Source organism: Gymnoscopelus braueri, assembly GCF_963280865.1.
Source record: "Gymnoscopelus braueri genome assembly, chromosome: 22".
In the NCBI taxonomy this organism is placed as follows: domain Eukaryota; kingdom Metazoa; phylum Chordata; class Actinopteri; order Myctophiformes; family Myctophidae; genus Gymnoscopelus; species Gymnoscopelus braueri.
The window spans coordinates 324,861-347,972 of record NC_137624.1 but is presented as its reverse complement, the minus strand read 5'-3'; the positions used below and the strand labels follow the sequence as shown (position 1 = coordinate 347,972).

At 42.6% G+C, this 23,112-nt stretch overlaps 1 protein-coding gene across 1 annotated transcript in view; it reads right to left on the bottom strand.

Annotated features, from left to right (window-relative positions):
• Positions 1-10,129: 10,129 nt before the first annotated feature.
• Positions 10,130-23,112, bottom strand: part of LOC308078626 (tRNA-uridine aminocarboxypropyltransferase 2-like) — a 36,313-nt gene continuing 23,330 nt past the window's right edge. Inside the window, exons 3-6 of the mRNA XM_080419873.1 lie at positions 16,829-16,923; positions 15,911-16,127; positions 13,509-13,637; positions 10,130-11,912 (exon numbers count right to left, since the gene is read on the bottom strand). Of these exons, the coding sequence (XP_080275999.1) occupies positions 11,736-11,912; positions 13,509-13,637; positions 15,911-16,127; positions 16,829-16,923 (618 nt within the window). The 3' untranslated portion in view covers positions 10,130-11,735. The remainder of the gene's footprint in view (positions 11,913-13,508; positions 13,638-15,910; positions 16,128-16,828; positions 16,924-23,112) is intronic.

Genomic DNA, 23,112 nt, shown 5'->3' with positions numbered 1-23,112 from the left:
CCCAAATTAATATTTGTCCGCAGACCTCCCCCCTTCTGAAAATATGTTGTGCCATAGACCCCCATACAAGATCTGTGTGGATTTGGAAAATATTCCACAATTTTAAGTTTATCCCAAGATTTTCTTCTTTGAACATTTATGCAATGTATTTGTATAGGTTTAAAGTGATCATGTGGCCTATAGTCGCTTTTGTTGGGATTGTTTTCATAGATCTGGTTGCTTATTTCTCCCGCAAAATCTGGCAACATTTCAGACACGCTTCGTGTGCTAGGCTTCTCTCTCTCTCTCTCTCTCTCTCTCTCTCTCTCTCTCTCTCTCTCTCTCTCTCTCTCTCTCTCTCTCTCTCTCTCTCTCTCTCTCTCTCTCTCTCTCTCTCTCTCTTATCGTGGCCGCATCCTCTCGCAGAGCCTTTCACACACCTTTCACATGACCAAAACCTCGCCGATCACAGCCCGATCTGCGTCAGATCGGGGGTTTTGTCGGCGAGCTTAAAAAAAGGTCCCCGACAGCATAATCGGACCAAACATCCAGTGGTGTCCAAAGTGCGGCCCGCGGGCCATTTGCGGCCCGAGGACACATTTTATACGGCCCTTGGCTTCATTCCTAAATTGTATTATGAATGGCCCGCTTGCACCTTCAATAAAATAAAAAGATTTATAAAAGTGAAAGTTGCATTTTCCTTCTTCGCCTCAGGATGGGAGAACCTTCTCTAGTTCTTGCTTAACCCTAAAACGGAAATAAAGTAACAATAAAACGCCCAAAATTCGAAAATCGCACATTTTCGCCCAAAATCCGCCTATAACCGAAAATTATCGCGCAAGCTGGCCCTTGGGTGTTTTCATATTTTCTAATTTGGCCCCCTTTGAAAAAAGTTTGGACACCAGTGTGTACGTGCCCTTAAGTGCTAGCCTGGTTCCAGACGAATCTGCCTTTGCAAAATTGCATCGCACTTTAGCCCTCGGCAGATTAGGTCTGGCCCCCCTCCATAGAGATTCCATTTCTCTCCCTCCGCAGTTGTGCGGAACCAACCAGGGCCCAGTATCCAAATGTGGGCGGGCTTATCACCTTATTTGGAGCAATGACGTACAAGGAAGCACTGCTCTGATTGGTTCGTGAACAAGGAAGCACTGCTCTGATTGGTTTAGGTCTAACCAATAGAGTCCGTTTGGATATTTTTGTAACCGCCCCTTGGAAAAAAATCTATCGTTGATAGGGACCAGACTAATATCCACGCAGTGTGTCGTGTGATATTGTCTGGCCACGCGAGGCTACTTAAGTGCACATGCCGGGAGGCCAGTAAGGAGAGAGTTACAATAGTCAAGTTTTGATTTGACTGATGGCTGGATAAGGAGCTGGGCTGACTCCTGGGTGAGGAAGGGTCTGTATTGCCGACAAATTAAATGCACAAGTCGTCCAAAAATATATACAATTATAAACAAGTTCATAAATATATAATTCAGTTAGGCTTAAACATGAGGAGTTTAAGTGAATATTGGAATTATAATTATAAACACTTAGAAACATTTTCTAATTTCTAATTTCTAAAATCGAAGATCTACAAGTGAAAAGCTTGCCTTTTGGCGGCCCGGGGGTCCCCGGTCCACGGGGGTCAACGGCCGCCACGGGGACCCCGGTGGACCCCCGGCCGCCATAAGACAAAAAAAAATCTGGCTTGTAGATCTTTGATTTTCACATAATGATTGAAGAAGTGTGGAAAAACTCATTGGCTTGTGATCAGATTGACTGCTTAATGAACAGTAAAGGCAATAGGATTAGTTAAACCTGGCAGTTAGCCTGGTCCGGACCAGGCTAACTTCACAGCTAAATTTCCATGGTAACTAAGGTAGGATTGCTTCGATTTTCTTTCGTGAAATTCGAGTCATGGATAAACGTATCCAGGGTGAACTGGTTAAGCTAATCTGGCAAGATAATTCAGCATTCATGGCTAATCCTGGATAAATTAAGCCAGGATAGCTGTTAAATCCAGGCTTAACCCCTAATTCTGCTTTCGTGAAATAGGCCCCAGGATAACTTCAACCCAGGATGAACAAAGTGCAATTAAACACTTATTTCCAATGTGGTCCTGGTGTGTACTTATAATTGTCATCTCCTACACCTAGGTCTATCAGAGATGATCCAAACACAGGATCCTGTAAGGACCATGGTGGGAGAGGACGCCCATTTCACCTGCCATCTCATTCAACCCAAGAATGTCCTTCAAGTTACATGGCAGAAAATAATACCAGGAGGAACACAGGATGTTGCCACCTGTAATAAACGCTTTGGCACCAAGATCAACCCTCCCTTTCAGTGGAAAGTGGACTTTGAAGACACAGGACTGCAGAATAGTACCATAGTGGTTAGGAACATAACCAAAGCAGATGAGTGTTGCTACAGATGTTTATTTAATGCCTACCCTGAAGGAGCCATCTATAGGAAAACCTGCCTCATAGTTTATGGTAAGAAAATAAAGACCGAGGGGATTATATCTCCACACTGGCACAAGATAACATTTTGCAACATGTTATGTTCATTGGACTGTCACCTATGATATAAAATGTACACAGGGACCCCTCCAGTGTGACTGTAAGTTACCGGTGTTAATTTAACTCTGGGAGTGTAACCAAATGGGCCTGTGACAGCCGTGTGGGTCCATTTTGTGCCCTCTTGGGGTCAGAAAAACACCCAAAACGTCTCTTTTAAGAGCCACCCACTATTTAGTGTTCAACATAATTCCTGCTATATAATTTATGAGCAGCAAAATCAGTTCATATGCCTCTACAATGTGCATTGCCTTTCCTGTGTTGCTGCTGGTTCCCGAAATGTTTCTCTCACTCTCCCGCTATCTTGTTGTAATTTTGGTACGACCCACTGTGGTTATACGACCCTGGATTAAACCATTGCCATGGGGTGAAAGAACATGAAAGCAGCCGCTGGTTCCCAATGAAAGAAAGATAAACGTGGAGTTTGAAGAGGCATGTGTGTTTCCTGTACAGACTGTGAAGAATATGAGCCTGGGACAGACCCATGTGGGTATTGTGGATGCCCACCGGGGGCACATCTCCGTTCTGCCAATGAGTCCCTCGCACCAGCCTAAACTTAGTCCGGCAGGAGTGATGCTGTCGTGTATTTGAGGCATAAACTGCGTGTTATCAGGCCCGTTGGTGGTAATAATATGGAGGAGAATAGAAGAGAAGACGTCAGGGTTCCCAAGTTTCCATGTTCATTTATTCAGATTCATCCAAGTACAGCATCATCATAGAATCCAGGGCAGAGAGCCCTCTCCAGCAGCCCCTCTCTGGGCACAACCATCTATATCCCAAACAAACATCTCACACCGTTCTTATAGTAGAGAAGCCATTCTAAATAGCCATATAAGGTATGTACTAAAGCAGCAACGCAATGGCCATTTGGCTCAGCTGTTTAGACTGACAGCTGTTGCTGCGTTAGAACTAGCCCATTCACACATTCACCAGGCATTCACCAGTCACACACACTCATGATTACTCTTCTGACTTTAGCATATTTGTTCTACTAATAATCTGTTTTTACTTGCACACTGTCATATAAAATATAGCAAATAATACGACAATGCATTTGACACGGTATAATAGCTAGTGCTGCCTGGTGATCTCCTCTCAGCAAACGCCATTTTCTTCAAGGTTTTTGTCCCGTGGTTCACTGCGTCCAATGAATGAACGGTTTGGTGGGACGATAACATTAGAGAGAGAGAGAGAGAGAGAGAGAGAGAGAGAGAGAGAGAGAGATTGTGGTGTAAAGTGGTGTCACAAGGGAGAACAAAGATGAGTGGGTGCCTAATAACGCAGCCACACCCACACACAGTTGATTTAATTATTATTTGTCTTTCAGATCAACCTAAACCCATATTACGCATCACCAAGCCCAACGGCACAGAGCTGATGGCAGTGTCCTGCTCCATTGTGTCTCAACCTGCTCTCATGGTGACTCTGGAGGTCGCTAAACATGTAGGGTCTTCTAACTACAGCACCGTCCATACAGTCAACACTGACGGTACCGTCACTGTCACCAGTACTGTCACTCTTGAAAGACTCTGTTCCAACAGCACGGTGGTCTGCTGTGTGGTGCGTCTCCACTCTGGGGCTGAAAAGAAGGTGTCCAGGGTTCTTTATTCTGAAAAACAAGACCCATTTTGTGGTGAGAATTTATGAGAAATGTTTTTCAGTTCCATCCAGTGATTACATTGTCATGATCAAAACCATAGATTGAAGGTTAGTAACCTTCGCAAGTGGTGGATAAAGTAAAAGTATCAATACTGCAATGTAGAAATACTCTGTACAAGTAAAAGTCCGGTAATCAAAATTTACTTGAGTAAAAGTACAAACGTATTGGTATCAAAATGTAGTATTGGTATCAAAAGTACTAATTTCACAAGTTTTCAAATGTATTATAATCTTTTGAAAATCACAGATCTACAAGCTCACAATGTGTTGCATCGTGACGCATTGTGAGCTTGTAGATCTGCTATTTTCAAAATGGCCAAATGTATTAAGGGCTGGAGGGGTTAATGTATGTTTTGTAATAATAATTCAAATATACAAAGTAACTAAAGTTTTCAAATCATTGTAGTGGAGTAAAAGTACAATATTTGCCACTGAGATGTAGTGGAGTAGAAGTGAAAGTACTGAAATTTGGAAATACTCCAGTAAAGTTATATGTTATAAATTGCTTGCTCAGGGTGGGACTGTCGGGTCTCTTCTCTACATGTAAAGTGTCTTGAGACAACTTGTTGTGTTTTGACACTTTAATACAATTGATTTCAATTGAATTGAAAGTAAAAGTACCTAAAAATTCTAGTAAATATACTTAGTTACTTCACACCACTGACCTTCACATACGGTATATGTAGGTGGATGGATAGTTAGATGGATACATGATGTTACTAACTACTCTGGATGCTTTATTTTCCCAGATATATTTATAAAACCTGAAGCAGATCACAGTCGTTGCAGAAGTAAGTTTGTGTTCATCAATGTGTGAGTGTTTTCGTTGTATGACATGTGTATTCATGTGTATTTCTCATCTTTTCCTCACAGTTCTGGCTAGTTGTGTGGCTGCTGTGTTTGGTGCTGTGTTAACAGTCCTGGTTGGGTTAGTCTTCATACTTCATCAACAAGGAAAGAGCAGGAAACAACAACAAAGCTCTTTGACTTTTACCTCAGCTGAACCTGATGGGACCTTTATTCACAAAGTAGCCTAGAGGAACTTCCTGTCAGGCCCCTCCTTTAGTAACAAGCTTCCTGAACTGCAGCGTACACATCACCAGTGGTGGAAAAAGTACTCACGTTATTTACTCAAGTAAAAGGAAGGAATACTGCAATGTAGAAGTACTCTGTTGCAAGTAAAAGTCCGGAATTCAAAATTCACTTGAGTAAAAGTACAAAAGTATTGGTATCAAAATGTACTTAAAGTACCAAAAGTAGAAAGTACTGATTATGCTTAGTTTTCAAATGTATAAAAAATATTTTGAAAATAGCAGATCTAGAAGCTCACAATGCGTCGCATCGCAACACATTGTGACACAGCTTGTAGATCGTCTATTTTCAAATGGCCGAAATGTATATACTGTAGGGCTGAAGTGGTTAATGTATGTTTTGTTATAATAATCAAGATCTACAAAGTAACTAGTAACTAAAGTTTTCAAATAATTGTAGTCGAGTAAAAGTACAATATTTGCCTCTGAGATGTAGTGGAGTAGAAGTAAAAGTATTGAAAATAGGAAATACTCCAGGTAAAGGAATGTTTTTTTAAAACCAGTTGTTCCCACTTTTGTCATGTCAAGGAATTATTTGTCCGGACACCCATCTGAAAATATTGGGCAAAACATCCAGACAACTTATACAGAGGTTCAGTGAACATAAAGGTTCCATTCAAAGAACGATTGGGACTATCCCGTAGCATTCCTCTTTAATGGTTTTAAACATGATGTTTCTAGTGTTTGGTTCACTGTCATAGAACAAGTCCACCCTTTAACCTCAAAGGGACTAAATGATGAGCTTTTGCTCAATGTGATGATGTAGCCTTATTTTCTATTTCTGATGCTGTTCTGTTGATTTTTGTGATTTCTCCACTCCCAAGCACTACAATAAATCCTCTGCCTGGCCTGATGGACAATTTATTTTTGTATTTTTGTAGTACTTTTTAAAGTTGTATTGTTGTAGTGTGTGTTAATTTAGTAATTGTGTTACACTATTTGTTGAGCTGGTTGACTTAGCTTGTATTGATTAAATTCATTGTATTTGTATTGCCTTGTATTAATTGTATAGAATGACCAATTGTGATTGAGGACATTATGTAAATGTAATCACTACCAGATGTATGCTATATCCTCATTGATGAGGATCGACCCCTCTGTCTATATGTATATTCATGGTGCTTCCACTTCTGAACGTTGGTATTTTATTCAAGTTTTTTTATTGTGCAAGTGAATACAGTGTGTGGGTGTCTTCTTCTCGTCGACTAAAACTATGACGAAAAATGTTGGTCGACAATGTTTTTTTCACTGTCAAAAACGAAAATAAAAACTAGGTTAATATGTTGACTAAACTTATAGTAAAATGATAGTAGACTTCTAGTGGAGAAGAGATCCAGTAGAACTAAGACAAGTCATTTCATGCTTGGTTGCGCTCGGGTGTCGTACTCCGAAAATAGCCGATCTACGCTCTAAGCTCGCTGCGCGATGCTTTTTGAGCTTGTAGATCGGCTATTTTTGGCACGTGGCGAAGTATAAATCAGGCTTTACGACACCATCACGGCCTGCCAAAAACAAATTCCGTCATTTAGTCAACTAAAACTAAAACATTTCAGATGACTAAAACATGACTGGAATTAAATTGAATTTTATTCAAAAGACTGACTAAAACTAGGCTACATCAACATTTTCTGTCAAAATCAAACCTGCCTCAGAGTCGGATGATACAGCATCGGAGGCAGGGAGGATGTACTCTGTCTGGACAGAGGGAGTCGAGTCAAATGGTCTCTTATTTGATGGAGTCGAGACACTCAACCGGGCGATGACGAGGTAGCTGGTGCCATGGTGGCTGAGGGTACAAAAACTGCTTTGGCCAATAAAATATAATAATGACAGGATAGAGCAGGCTAAGCAAGTGACATCAGGCAGGCAGTGGTGGAAAAAGTAAGTGAAAGTATCAATACTGCAATGTAGAAGTACTCTGTTACAAGTAAAAGTCCGGAATTCAAAATTTACTTGAGTAAAAGTACAAAAGTATTAGTATCCAAATGTACTTAAAGTACCAGAAGTAGTAAAATGTTTGAAAATAACAGATCTACAAGCTGTGAGCTTGTAGATCGGCTATTTTCAAATAGCCTAAGTATAAAAACGTTTTCTGTCACCAGTTTCTCCATCCTCTTGATCTTGCGGATCCACCACTTGCGAAGGTTAGTAACCTTCGCAAGTGGTGGATAAAGTAAAAGTATCAATACTGCAATGTAGAAATACTCTGTACAAGTAAAAGTCCGGTAATCAAAATTTACTTGAGTAAAAGTACAAACGTATTGGTATCAAAATGTAGTATTGGTATCAAAAGTACTAATTTCACAAGTTTTCAAATGTATTATAATCTTTTGAAAATCACAGATCTACAAGCTCACAATGTGTTGCATCGTGACGCATTGTGAGCTTGTAGATCTGCTATTTTCAAAATGGCCAAATGTATTAAGGGCTGGAGGGGTTAATGTATGTTTTGTAATAATAATTCAAATATACAAAGTAACTAAAGTTTTCAAATCATTGTAGTGGAGTAAAAGTACAATATTTGCCACTGAGATGTAGTGGAGTAGAAGTGAAAGTACTGAAATTTGGAAATACTCCAGTAAAGTTATGTAGTGGAGTAGAAGTAAAAGTATAGATAATTGGAAATACTCCAGTAAAGTAAAAGTAACTCAAAACTGTACTTAAGTACAGTACTTGAGTAAATGTACTTAGTTACTTTACACCACTGCAGGTAGGCAAGCAGCAGTGCAGAATTACACGGACCCACGAGGGCCACAGGGTCTCAGAGTGAAGTACTGTACTATGCAGGGTTGGCTGGTTAGATGGTCACCCAATGGTGACCGTTAAGTATTATTTGACGCGGTGTGTAAACTCTTAGGTTGTAGGACATGTATCACACGGTACGCTACTAGACTGTGCAGCCTTTGTTTAGATGTTATGTTCAAAATCCAATTCAAACAAGACTTGCATAAATTTTCTGATACAATTTTTAATTATTTGTTAAAGTCAGATATCTAAATCTAAATCCCACTGTCCAAAAAGAAGGAAAACGAAAGAAAGAAAAGAAACACTGCTCTCTGCTGGACAGACCATGTAATGAAGAATGAAAATGTTCTATAATGTGCGAAAAACATACCGATTACTATTGGACATTTTACTTAATTACTTTTCAATATACATTAACCATTTCAAATGGTTATTACACTTAAAAACACTTCTGGGGTCACGTTTAACATCTTCTCTGGCGTTTGTGAGCACCCCAGACAGTTTCGAAGTTGCTTGATTCAGTATTTAGATATTTGATATTCAGTTAATCAAACACGCCCTCCACCTACATAAACCCATCCAACATGAAACTCCATATTAACCATTTTAGACTCATTGAAAACATACAGCACTGCTTCTGCATGGTGACTGATATCGTCCTTTTAATGAATGAATGTTACACTCAAATTTGATATTTAGATCAAATATCTAAACATTCAAGCAAGCAACTCAAAAACTGCCTGGGCTGCACACAAAACCCTGAATATATGTTAAAATGTGTTTTAAAGGGAAATATCCCTTTAAGTCCTATTTTATCTATCTCTTTCTATCCGTCTATTCAAAAATCAACCGAAATTATAATTCATAATTTATTTTAAATGAATAAAACCAAACTTGAGGGTGAATCAAATCAAATTGTATTTACAGAGCACAATTAAAACAATCATTTAACTTGCTGTACAAGTTAAAACACAAAATAAAAATGTTTATAGAAAAACATATTTCTGTTCAGCGGATAACTGATCACCATAATTCAACTTTTCGTTGTTTTTGAAAATTAATGGGCTACTTCGTCACAAAAGTAGCAAAAATAGCAGAGCTACAAGCATCGCATAGTGACATGTGCACTTGTAGATTGGCAATTATTGGAAGTGTGTATGTGTGGGTTTTCTAAATAATTAACCAATGAAAAGTATTAACAAGAGGTTGTGACTAAATAATAACTACATTGGATCCATTGGAACACAAGGTTCTTTTTTTACTGAAAAGGAACGCTTTTGGAAGGTTTCCACCTGATGGTTTCCCTACAATCCAGCATCTTCTTCTGATGTTCAAAGTGTAACCACTTAAACTCCATACACTGTTGAGCGGAGTGCATCAGGGCTCTATACTAGTGTATTTTACGTTTTCGCTTTTTCTACAATAAATATCATCACTGAAAACAGCCGATCGACAAGCTCACAACGTGTCGCAAGACGCGTTGTAAGCTTGTCGATCGGCTATTTTCAGCGAACATTTTCCCCAGAATACGTATGATGGGGTTCAAGTAGTTAAAGGTCCCTTAGACAAATGCATCACAAACAGTTTTCATCAAACTAATCATTCAGTCTCATTCATACAAATTGATGCTTTTATTCGCGGTAAAAACTCAACCTTTGTTTTGAAAAATAATGATGTTGCCCCATCGCCTTGTTACATTGGCGCTCAGTGTACTGTGGATGTTTTCATGACACAAACGGTAGTTTAAATGAAAGAAGCCCTTCACCCACTTTCAACCATGTCTTCATATACAGTAACTGGTCCTCACTAATATAAGACGCCGCTATTTCGGTCTACTCACTCTGTTTCTCATTGGTAGGTATGGATAGTTAAGAAACCTGCCAACCAGTGACATCACCGATGAACTAATAGAAACTACAGCCTTTCTCTTCCTCGAAAGTTAACATGCTGAAATAGAAGCCATAGTTCTTTCCTTGATAAAACAATATATATATATATATATATATATATATATATATATATATATATATATATATATATATATATATATATATATATATATATATATATATATAAATATAAAGCTGGGACTCGATTAAAAACAATTAATTAATTAGAGGCTTTGTATTAATTAATCACAATTAATCGCATTTTAATCGGATATCAATATTTGACCTGAGAACAGTGAAAAGCAATTTTTTCAAATGGATTTTGGCATATGTCTTTAAGTACATGTACTCAAGAACTGTACTTAAGTACAATTTCAAGGTATTTGCACTTGACTCGAGTATTTCCAATTTCTAATACTTTTACTTCTACTCCACTATATCTCAGAGGCAAATATTGTACTTTTACTCCACTACAATTATTTGAAAACTTTAGTTTCTAGTTACTTTGTAGATTTCGATTATTATTACAAAACATACAGTAACCACTTGCGCCCTATATTGGCCATTTGAAAATAGCAGATCTACAAGCGCAATGCATTGTTAGCTTGTAGATCTGCTATTTTCCACCACTGGAGGCTGGTAGAGTGTGTTGTTACTGTTGTTTTATAGTAGTTTAATTAATTATTAAAGGGATTGTAGGCGATTCAGAGATAAACAAAGAAAAAAACTCCAGCAGTTCGTTTCCCCGACCACCAGGGGGTGACGCAGGGAGGACTTCCATAGAGTTAAGGAGACTTCTAAACGGCCATGCCGAATATAGGGTGCTTTATTCGGATACAATTCGCGGAACTGCCCGCCCCTGCCGGTTCTCTGAATTTTTATTTTTAAATAGGCTCTTTCATGACAAATTGACCACATATATGAAGTTAAACAACTAAATTCTATCCAAACGCTATCTGAAAAGTAAATTATGTGCCTCAAAAACGAAGTTTGAGAGCGTTTTCAAACCGGAAGTAAAAAGTTCACACGGACACGGACGCGCACGGATGCGCACATGCGTGCGTTAATTTACGGCCCGACACATACATAAACAGTAGGGAAATACGGATTTCAGAAAGAGGACTGTGTTTCAATGCAGGAAAACACCCCAGCATCATTATATAGTGGCTGATAGAGGGGGAAAAATGCAAAATATATATATATATATATTTTTCAAATTTAGACTTAATGTTGCCAACAATCCCTTTAATAAAAATCGCGCGCATGCACCCCCCGCGCGTCGCACCCCCCCCCCTAAACGGGACAAACGGGGTGGGGGGGGAGCGCACGTGCGCGTAGGGGGGGGGATCCATTACAGATTCTGATTTGCCCAGCCAACATTATCAAGCAGGCTATGCGGTCGCGTCTCCATTCAGTTTTTGTGCACCGTGCTGGCTGCAGCTTGTTGTTGTGTGAGAAGCATGTTGGGGTTGGTGCGCGGTATGATCGGTCCGTCTGAAACTCGTCCAGCGAGAAACGTTCCGCGGTGCAAAGACAGGTGCGATTAAAATGCGTAAATTTTTTAAACGTGATATTTTTTCTGTAATTAATTGATTGAAATTAACGCGATAAAGTTCTGGCCCATATAGTCTAAAATTACCGAACTTGTCTACCGATGATGTCACTGGAAGGCAGGTTTCTGAAAAAAAATTTTATGGCTACAGGTTTCCCTCACTTCTTCGTACGACCATAGATAGGGCTATTTTCGGCGAGCCTGCCAGGAGGGCTAATAAAGACATTTTTTTCCAGCAGCAGTCGATCATTCGCATTCATCTGGGACAAACGTTTTCTGTCACCAGTTTCTCCATCCTCTTGATCTTGCGTTTATTTTTGGGCATGGGCTTGTCGTACAGGCCGTTCCTCAGCAGATGCTCCTTGCTGTGATGAACCTGAGCTCCGTGCTGGAGCTGGAAGGAGCACAGCGCTTGCAACGGCTTCAACAGAACCTGAGGGGGAAAATACATTAAAATAATCTATTAAAATATGTATAAATACATTTATAAAGCTTGCAGTGGCTTCAGCAGAACCTGACAGAGAAAATAAATCAGGTATATATCACAATGTCCCCTGCTTCAAACTTGGTGGGTGGTCCCACAGACTTCCAATTTCATCAACAAGGTTTTCCTTTCCCACGTCCGGTTCGTCGGATTGCCTAGAAACTTCACCCACACACTCTCTGAGCGGTGTGCAACCCGGAAGTGGATCTGTTCACTACCGTTTTTTTCCCAGGAAGTGGTCATGGACCCCTACCATAGAGTTAAAAATAATAGAGAGGGCACCGGATATCCCCTACCATCCACTTGCATTGAATTGCTCACCCAGCGCATCGGCCAAAATCACCCCTTCTTGTGTTGGAAATGTGATGGGCGAGGCCTATTTGGGGCTTCTGTGCGTCACTTCTGTGACGCTGTGACGCGTCTTGCGTCACAGAGGTGCGCAGCCCCGTGCGCAAGCTCATGCGCAAGCTTGTGAGTCGAGTCCATTGGTCGAAACCGTTTTCGCTCATTCATGTACAGTGGCCCAAGCTGCAGTACCTATGAATGGCCAGCATGTCCAATGCGCTTCAATGCAACCACTGGGTTCTGGGGGCTTGACCCCTACCTCCCGAACACAAGGTATGACAGTGGAACCGGGTGCTGCAAGTGCATCGCTGCTCGGCAAAAGTGTTATAGCAGTGTTTATAGCAGTGTTTAACACTTCAAATGGCCATACTTCGGTGACCATTGCTCTTATCAACGCAACATAGGACTAGGTTATCTGCCCTGTGCACCTTTTGTTTACCAAGCCTAAAAGCCAAACAGAAATGTACTTTTTATTCATAACGTTCCAATGTTCAACAACAGAAACACAATTAAATCATTAACCCATTAAGAAACCATTATTTTATACTTTGGCTATTCAAAAATAGCAGATACTGTATACAAGCTCATAGCGCGACACCGAGTGCCACGCTATGCGCTTATATAAATGATTTTTTTTACAAATCTTTGAATATATATATATTTTTAAGTGAATATCTTTTACTCAAATCTTTGCTTCTGGGGGGTCCCTGAAACAACATGTTTTGAGATGGGGGTCCGCGGCCAAATACATATAATTTTGAGGGTCCTTGAAATGAAACTGATTATAGCAACATACGTTTTTTCAAAAAACAGTTTGAAGGATTTTGAAGTCATTTGTAGAATCCCCCAGAAGCAAAGATTTGAGTTACAAATGTTCGCTTTGAAAAATATGTATTCAAAGATTTGCAGAAATGTATGATTTTTCAAAAATAGCAGATCTACAAGGTCATGAGTGCCGCGCTATGATCTTGTATATCTGTTATTTTTGAATAGCCAAAGTATAAGATAATGGTTCAAATGGAAAATGACAGATGCTTTCCCAGCCTTAATAGGTTAATCAAAATTTTTTGAGCGACAATTAATCTCATGTAAAATGTCAGCATCATGACAGCCCTAATCGGAGCAAGTCGGGATGTTGTGACGTCCACCGTCCCCCCACCCTCTAGGCAATGTTAATATAGGATTAATATGTCAATGTACCTCTTGGATGTGTTGGTTGTGTTCTAAGATGGACAGGCAGACGGCAGCACACTCCAGTGTGGACAGACACATGTTGGTGGGTTGAGTTCTGATCACGTACTGACTGCACACCGCCTTACTGAGCTGCACCTGAAACAAAAACATATTAGCATTTCATTGAATTAAATTACATTATTACACACGCAAAATCTGGCAACACAGTTTTTTAACCTGAACTGGAAAACAAACTTTAAGCCATATCACCCAGCTGGCTCTATACATGTTTAGATATAGCTGAGAATGATTTACTGGAACTTCGTAAAACTCAAATCCAGTTCAAATAAAAAACTCTTTACAAACGATAACATCATCACTTGATGAACATGAACTCTTAATGACAATTCTTGAATTAATCTGCCTCCAAATGAAGGTCATTCAGATATAATGTATTATCACTCATGTCATTTCAGAACACAGATATACACACACTGGTTTTTGGGTCTGATGCCAATCCCGAGTCCTAGACCACTGGTTATGGAAAAAAGTGGAAAGGTTTGTAATCTAGCTGAAAAACGTATATCCTATATCTTTCTTTATCTTTTAAAATTGCCTAGAGCATACATAGGCAACTGGTGGCCTAAATGCGGCCCACAGGTTAATATCGGAATACTGATATAGTATTGATTTCAGCTGCTACAATTCCAAACATGCAAACATGACCCGCTTTAATTACTTCAGTCTATATTAGTAGCTTAATGACTACAAAAATTCTATTGTCTTTTTTTATGTCAAATGTATTTGTTTTCAAGTTCATAAGTTGACATAAGTATAACTAAATGCATTTGAAATTAAATTAAAGTGTTACTTTTCAGGATTCCATTAAAAAAAATTGCAAAAACAAAAAATCTGGATTCCAATTCTAAAATAGCCGATCTACAAGCTCAAAACGCATCACACAGCGACGCATTTTGAGTTTGTAGATTGGCTATTTTTGCAACTTTTGTGTGACATAGAATGGCGAAGTACAACATAAATTTACGAAAAAAGTTAAAATACAGAGGTGTCTGCCCGACAGTATATGCAATGTGGCCCTCTGGAGTGAGTGTGGAAATAGTGGCCCTCTCCATCATCAAAGTTGCCCACCCCTGGCCTAGAGGTTGGGGGGACCGACTGCGGACCGCGGTCACAAACATAACATCTGGACATGCGAGGCGCACCGACAATAGTCACATCAGGGGCCACGTGTTGCCCCACAGGCACACCGTTGCTCCAATTCTCACCAAACTTGGCAGAAACGCTGTTTAGGGGTCTGCCATGAAAATAGTCAGACCAAAAAAAACAAACAAGTGCACACATATACTACACTACAGCAGTGTTTAACACTTCAAGTGGCCATAACTCAGTGACCATTGCTCTGATCAGCGCAACATGCGGCCGCTTAGCGGCCTGACAATCTAGTTAGATGCGATCCCAGTCATAATGAGTTAATCAGTGTCATTTTAGATTTATTTGGCTATTCAAAAGCTCGAGCTTGTAGATCTACTACTTTTTTAAATCGTGATTTTTTTTTGCAAATCTTTGAATACGTTTTTTTAAAGCAAACATTTTTAACTCAAATCTTGTTAAAAAAAACAATCTAGTTAAAAAAAAAACTTATGTTGCAAACTTAAGTTTATGTTGCTATAATATCAGTGGTTCTCAAACTTATTCATGTCAAGGACCATTCAAAATAATATTTTTTTGGCTGCGGACCCCCATCTCAAAATATTTTGTTCCAGGGACCCCCACCTAACCTGACTTCGCCAGATGGGGGCGTTATTGATTTCACAATACAGCCTCCATCTGGACTCAGACAGTAGAGCTGCCCGCACCGCTGCGTGTTCGAACCAATCAGCGGCTGCTAGGGGCGGGATCCAATCGCCTGCCAAGTAGCTTGAAAAAAAAAGGGACCGCCCCTTCATCGATTGTGCTACCGAGGTCCCAGATGGAAGTAGCCTGTGAAACAAATATGACGCAAGCTTCTTCCATCTGGCAGTCAGGTTAACCCCCACCCCCAGAAGCAAAGATTTTAGTTAAAAGTGTACATATATATTCAAAGATTTGCACACATTTTCACGTTTTTTCCCCCCCAAAAATGTGCACACATTTTCACGTTTTTTTTCTTCTAAAAAATAGCAGATCTACAAGCTCATAGCACGGCACCGAGTGCAACACTATGAGCTTGTATATCTGCTATTTTTGAATAGCCAAAGACATCTAAAGTAACACAAATGCATCCCGGTCTTAAAGGGTTTAAGTTAGAAAACATCCAACTTATAAGGAAACAAATAGAAATAAACAGCTTGTTGGTAGGGGAAAAAAAGTACAAACTGACAGAACTAATAAATGTTTTTTTTATTATTTTCACCCGATGGCTATAATACCTGTTTAGGTAGGTGTAGGAGGGTGTTCCTCAGGAACATGTCTTTAGCCTGGCTCCAGGTGCCGTCTATGATGATGACGTTATAATGTGTCCTGCTGGGTTCTGGCTCTTCTGGTCCTCTGTGGCTGTGGACCAGCTCCTCCAGGTTCTGGGCGCCCGGGCCTGGGTACAGGATCAACGTTCGGCGGTCCTGACAGACTGCAGCCAGATCTGGATGTCTGAGAGCACAGAGCAAAACAGCCACACTTAGAAAAAGACAACTTGGTGCTGGTTTATGATGTGATTAGGGCTGGGATCCCAAGGAAATCTGGTCCAACACTCAGGAACCGGAATCTGTTCCATCACATTTTGGAACCGTGTCCTGAACAGGTTTTATCACACTGTCAGAACTGGTGTGTGGACTTCATGTCTGCTATACAGTTACAATACCAGTGGTTCTTTAACTTTCTAATTTCAAGGAACACAATAACTCTGAGAGTTACACACCTGTAAGGGTCTATATGTAACCCAGAGGGTCCATGGACCTCACTTTGAGAACCACTACAATACTGTATGTATGATTGAATTTGTGTTTATCAAAAACTTCCCAGGGGTAGCAGGAGTCACGTCACGACTTCTGTACTCAATATGGTTAGTGTTAATTGTCTCCGCCGGGCCGAAGGCGTGGCCGAGACTATGTTTTGCCCCCTGTCCGTCCGTCCGTCTGTGCGCGCACTTTTTATCAATTAAAAATAATTCCTACATTTTTCTAAAGTATTTCATAAATAAAATGGAAAAATCTAATAATTTCCATTAATAAATAAGAACAATGTTTAAGAAGTAGTGAAAAAAAAAATCACTAGTTTGGATACCGGGCAAACCCATATTTTGGGTCTTGAGCTAAAAGGTTTGGGAACCAATGCTCTAACCTCCAGCTCACCTTTCTTCACTGAATCTTCTTCCCACCAAGACGTTGCATTTTCCTGGAGGCAGACAGGCAGCAAGCAGAGGAACTGTGCGAAGAACTCTGCTCTCCTGGAAAAAAAACACAATAAAGCAATATTTTTTTTACATTTGTAACTCAAATCTTTGCTTCTGGGGGGTCCCTGAAATATCTATTTTCTTTAAAAAAAATAGATATTCCAAGATTTGCACAAATGTTCACGATTTTCAAAAAATAGCAGATCTACAAGCTCATAGCGTGGCACCGAGTGCTGCAATATGAGCTAGTAGATCTGCTATTTTTGAATAGCCAAAGAAATCTTAAAATGATACAAATGATGCTTTCCCGTTCTTAAAAGGGTTAATATTGGCAATACATACAATTTATTTTGTACCTTATGTTTAACCTCATGTACGTACTGTATCTGCTGGTCTTCGTCTTTGTGTATATAGCTATCTTTGATTTTCTATTAGTTTTCCTCTTTGACATATTTCTTTAGTGTAATTTTTTTCCTCCTTAATCTCCCTTTCCCCCTCCCTTTTCTCCTTCTCCCCATGATGGAGCTCATGCAAAAAAACGAATAAAATCACCCACTTAGACATAAATATCTTGTCCAATATGAAGGATCTTTTCCAGGCTACATTATCAGTAATCATGTTGAGATCAACGCAACATGGTACCACCTCTTGTGATATGTTATCAAAGCATATATAAGCGTATCGATGCTTAATTTTGACATTATCAGTTGTGTAACACCCAGGATTTGAACACGGGTCTCCCATGTGGAAAGCCAACATCTCAACCACTAAGCCAAAGGGACATCCCTATCACTCGGGGGAGATACTAGACCTTCAAGCCATCAGGCTAAGGTAGTGAACCACTCTGTAACAGTTGCATTATTATCACAGTCCTGTTGGCAGGGTGCCGTAAAACGGTGGTTCTCAAATGTTTTTTTCATGTCAAGGACCCCCACATTGAAGAATTTGGCTGGTGGATCCCCATCTGAAAGGATGTGTGCTACGGGCCCCCATGGCGAATGGAATGGGGTCGCCCAAAAAAATCCCTCATAATATGGGGTCGTGGTATAAAAAACTTTGAGAACCCCTGTTCTAGAACATGCTTCCCCAATGCCAGGCATTTTGACCATTTTGACTAATCTTTGAGGACCCCTAGAATATTTTGTGCACATGGAATATCTCAAAACAAAGATTAGACTGTCTTCTTTCATCTGGAAAAGAAAGTGAGTTGATAGCATGTTTTTTAGCTAGAGGTAGTTGAATACAGCTTGGTTTTCACCAAAAACAGCTCTTTTTCTCTAGAATCAGAGATATGGGCCTTTTAGTGAAATACACACAATTAGAGGCATAAAACGCAAGTTATGGCTATAACTATGGATCTATGAGACCGAACGATGACCGTCACTACGGTCATAGGCTGCCCCAACGCTCCTGATTTCGTGTATAGAGGGGCGGGTGTATAGAGCCGGCGAGAGATTGCGCCTGATCCCATTGGTTCACCGATCTGTCCGTCAACCCCCGCCCCGAGCCCATAACCGAGAAACCACCTGTGGGTGAAGTCTCCACTCCCCGGGAAGGGGGCCGGCCCTGGACAGAAGGTCTGCCGCCCTGTTCACCACTCCCGGCATATAAATCGCCCTGAATGAAGCCAAGCGAGGCGCGGCCCACAACAGGAGCTCCTGAGACACCTGTAGGCAAAGAAGCGACTTCGTGCCCCCTTGGTGATTGATGTGGTAGACAGCCGAAGTGTTGTCTGTCCTGACTAAGACATGCTTGTCGCGGACGAAGGGGAGGAGAGCCCTGAGGGCAAGGTGGACAGCCCTCAGCTCCAACACATTGATGTGCTCGGACGTCCAGGGAGGTGACCACAGACCTCTCGCCGTCCTGCCCTTCCATACAGCCCCCCAACCAGTCAAGGAGGCATCTGTCGTCACCACGGTCCTCCTGAAGGGGAGGTTCTGTAGTGGGACTCACGTGCCAGCATTGCCCTGCCCCTCCACAGGCGTAGAGCCTGCAGGCAAGACCTTGTAACCACAAGCTTCACATGCCTGTCTCGCTTGGGATCGAGACGGAAGGAATTCAGCCACCTCTGGAGAGGTCGGGCCCTGAGAAGGCCAAGTGGAATGACGGCTGTGGCTGATGCGATCATCCCCAACAGCCGCTGGACAAGAACCATCTCGACACGCCTGCCGAGACGGAAATGGCGTAGGAGTGTATGGATCCGCAGAACCCTCTCGGGAGACAGAGAGACCACCATGGTCACAGAATTGAGACACAAACCGAGAAACCCTGTCTGCTGCCTGGGTTCGAAGTTGCTCTTCTTCAGATTCACTCTGAACCCCAAAGACTGGACAGGCGAAATGGAGAAAGGGCCTGTGGCCCGGCCAGATGCGGACGTGAAAGTTTGTGTCCTTTAGGTCGAGAGTGGCGAACCACTCCCCCTGACCAATGGATTGAAGGATGTGCTTGGTCTGCAACATCTTGAAAGGCAGAACCTTCATGTATTCGTTCAGCCGCCTGAGATCCAGGACGGGACGATACCCGCCGTCTTTTTTCGGCACCAGAAAATATGTTGAGTAAAACCCTGCTTGCCGATCGGTTGAACTCACCTTTGTAATTGCGCCCTTCTGCAGCAGGGTGGAAACCTCCTCCGCCAGTATGGAAGCCTGGACAGGGTCCCTGACCATGGTTGTCCGGACCCTTAAAAATGGGGGGGGACGCCGTCGAAATTGGAGTTTGTAGCCCCTGGAAACTGTATCCAGCACCCAGGGGTCTGATGTACGCTCTACCCAGCTGTCCAAGCAAAGCCGGGAGAGACGTTCGACGGCCGGTCCCAAAGCTTCATGCAGAGCCCCCCTGGCGCCCTGAGCCCCTGTTGGGGCGACGCCCTCGAGGCCCACCTCTGGAACCAGCCCGGGACTGAAAGCCCTGTTGCTGGCGAGATTGCTGCTGCTGAGGTGCCGTACTGGAGGCCTGAAACCCCTATCCTGGCGCCTGCCACGCCCCCAGGCCCCTTGACGAGGCCATGGGCCCTGACGTGCATGCTGTGCAACCTCAGGTCCAAGTCTGGAGGAAACAGGCCGGCGAAAAGTCCGCTGCACAGTCTCCCGTGTGTGAAAAGAGCGCTCGGCCCTATCCAGGACCGCCTGAGAGTCCTGATGGAACACCCGGCCCGGCACAACTGGCAGATTGAGCAGCTCCTTCCTGATGTTCTCAGGGAGGGGCGTCTGAGCCAGCCAGAACTGGCGACGAGACATCATGGCTGATGCCATAGCAGCACCGATGTCCCGTGTGAGCTGAGAATGGACCGACAAGGCAGAATCTATCAAGTTTCTGGTGTCGTGGTCCGCCGCACCGGTTGTCTTGCGTATAGCAGCCAAGAGGATAGCCAACGCGTTCCCCGAGCGTGCTGCACGAGTAGCCGAATTATAGGTGCGACACACCAGACGATCAGTCTTCTCGCACTCCTTTCTGGGGCAACGCGGGTTAGCAGTGACCCGGTCAGGGCCCAGAGCGGTTAATGCGGCCATGCCATGCTCGTCTGGTGGCATATCTCCTAAGCCGGACTCAGGAGAATAAGCCATCTTTGACAGGCCCCTGCAACCAGCATTGAAAAGTGAGAAACTGGTAGGAGCTGTCCATCCTGTCCTCAGCATATCCGAGTACCCCTCTGCTTCTGGAACAGCAGGGGATGAACGAGCCCGGGACACCCCATCCCAGATACTCCCCAGAGGGGCGGGGCTTGGGGCTGGAGTACGTATACACATTATTTTTGCTGCTGTCAACACGTGCGACACCAGCACATCACCAGCAGACACGTCCGGAGTGGACCTGGTGCTGCCTGAGACCGAAGCCTGGTCCGAATTCGGACCGCTGCAAGTTAGGGAACCAGGTGCATAGATCGAGAGCACATCGGGATCCTCCCCTGTGATAGGCTCCCCCCTGAAGGGGGACATTGCAGTTGAGGAGCGCTCAGCTTCAAACTTCCCCATCCGCTCCGAAAGAGACTGAATAGCCGCCAAAATCTGCATCTGAGCGGCCTCCTGCGGCTCCCCAACCTCCGGGGAGTGAGCAGGACGCTTGGAAGACGTACACTCACGAGGCCTCCCATGACCCCGGTCACCTGAGTGACGCCGATGGCGTTTTCGGGAATGCTTGCCAGTATGCCCATGCACTGGCCCCTGAACAGGAGGGGCCCCCCCATGCCCCGCACGCCGAACCCTCTCGGCATAGGGCAAATCAAGTGCAGCCTCACATGGGTCATCAACGTCTTGTATCACATGAGCCCTGCCCAAACAAGTGGGACACTCTCGGTGGCCATCACGGGGGTCCATAGCGGCCTCACAAACACGGCAGACCTGGGGAGCCATAGTAGCCCCAACGCCTCACAGTACGCGAACATACAAGGGGGACAGAAGAAAACCCCACCAGCTGCGAACAGCGCAGTATAAGGGCCGCAATATGCAATAAATAAACACCTACTCACTTCACGCGAACGTGCGAGAGGGAAAAAATTCTAATAACCAAGAAAAAAGCCCACCTGCTGCGAACAGCTTAGTACCAGGCCAGCAATATGCAAAAAAATATATTAATCACCTACTCACTGCACGCGAACGTGCGAGAGGGAAAAAATAATAATAAGCAATATGCCAAAAAAATTATATATATATAAATCACCTACTCACTTCACGCGAACGTACGAGAGGGAAGAAAAAAACCCACCTGCTGCGAACAGCGGTCTGAGGGAAATAAACAAAGTCACGTGACACTGCTGACTTCTTATGAATGAACACTTGCAAACAGCAACGTGAAATAATACTGTGGAATAAACTCCCATTACACTTAAGACAGGCAGCCTCTGTCGATAGCTTTAAAGCACAGCTCAAGACCTATTACTTCACTCTTGCTTTTAGCTGATTCTTTGGTTGATTTTTTATTCCTCACTGTATTCCCTATTTTAATGTTGTTTTATGCCTTTGCTTTTGCTTTCATTTTATTTTATTTTTGTTTGCTTTATTGTTAAATTGGTTCTAACTGTAATTGTATTCTTGCTCTGTAAAGCACTTTGAGCTGCATTTCATGTCATGAAAGGTGCTATACAAATAAAGTTTATTATTATTATTATTATTATTACAACGCACGCGGACGCACGAGGGAACAGAATGAATAAGACTAACTGAATGTGAACACACAGGGAGTCAAAAAATGAAAAGAAATTACACCACCAACCTGGATGGAGAGTTATACAGTAACCCAAGCAGCTGCGAACAGCGCGACGGGTATAATACTATAAAAATAAATAAATAAAGTAAGCCGAATCACGGCCGTTCCGCAAAGCAGAACTAAAAAAATAACGTACCTGAAAGGAAACCCTGTAGGCACAAACAAAACAAGTAACACAACAGCGTGTAACCCTAGCTTTTAGCAACAACAAACACAGTAGGTTACTTCACAACGCTACACTGCAACCCACAGGGACGCAAGGCGCCTGCACCGAAGTGTACGGGTTTCAAGCAGCGAGCGCGAAAACTACCAGCACAAGCAAAGCAGTTTATTCAATATAGGTAGATAATATCTCAAACGGATACTCACCTACCGTGCAGGTCTCTTCAATGAGGCGAGAGAGGCAAAGAGGCGGAGCCGCTCTCACCGGGCATGGTTAAAGGTGAGACCGCCTCCTCGGGTCATGCGGGCATGACTATGTTGGTATTTAGTCTTGATAATAGGTAGAAGATGAGGGCATCATTCATTGTTATGACCGTAGTGACGGTCAGAGTGAGGTCGAAATAGATCTGATTTTAAACATGATTTGACATTTATTTTGGGCTCCGTTGTGGTCCCAACCCACAGTTTGAGAACCACGGTACGTCAGGCCTACAAATTCCAAAGGGCGCCAGGTATTTTGCGAGATAAATAAGCAACAAAGTTTTATATAGAGATAGCAGTACATGTCTTACTTTGTTACTAACTAAAGTTGACTAATAGTCAACACAGCAAATCAAACCTATTAGGAAAATAGCCGATCTAGGGCGGTGACGTTTTGGGGCGAGCGTTCTTGCAACAGCAGCAGCACGGGAGGCGCGCGACGCGCTAAACTTTGAATTGGGCTTATACAGTAAATCATTGCTACCATAAAAGATGCCACCCAAGAAGAACCTCACAACGGAGGATGGTGAGTCGATTAAGGAGTCAATTGAATTCTTATCGGCCGAGATTTCTGAGATGAAACAGCAGCAGAAAACCATCCTGGACCTGGTGGCTGAG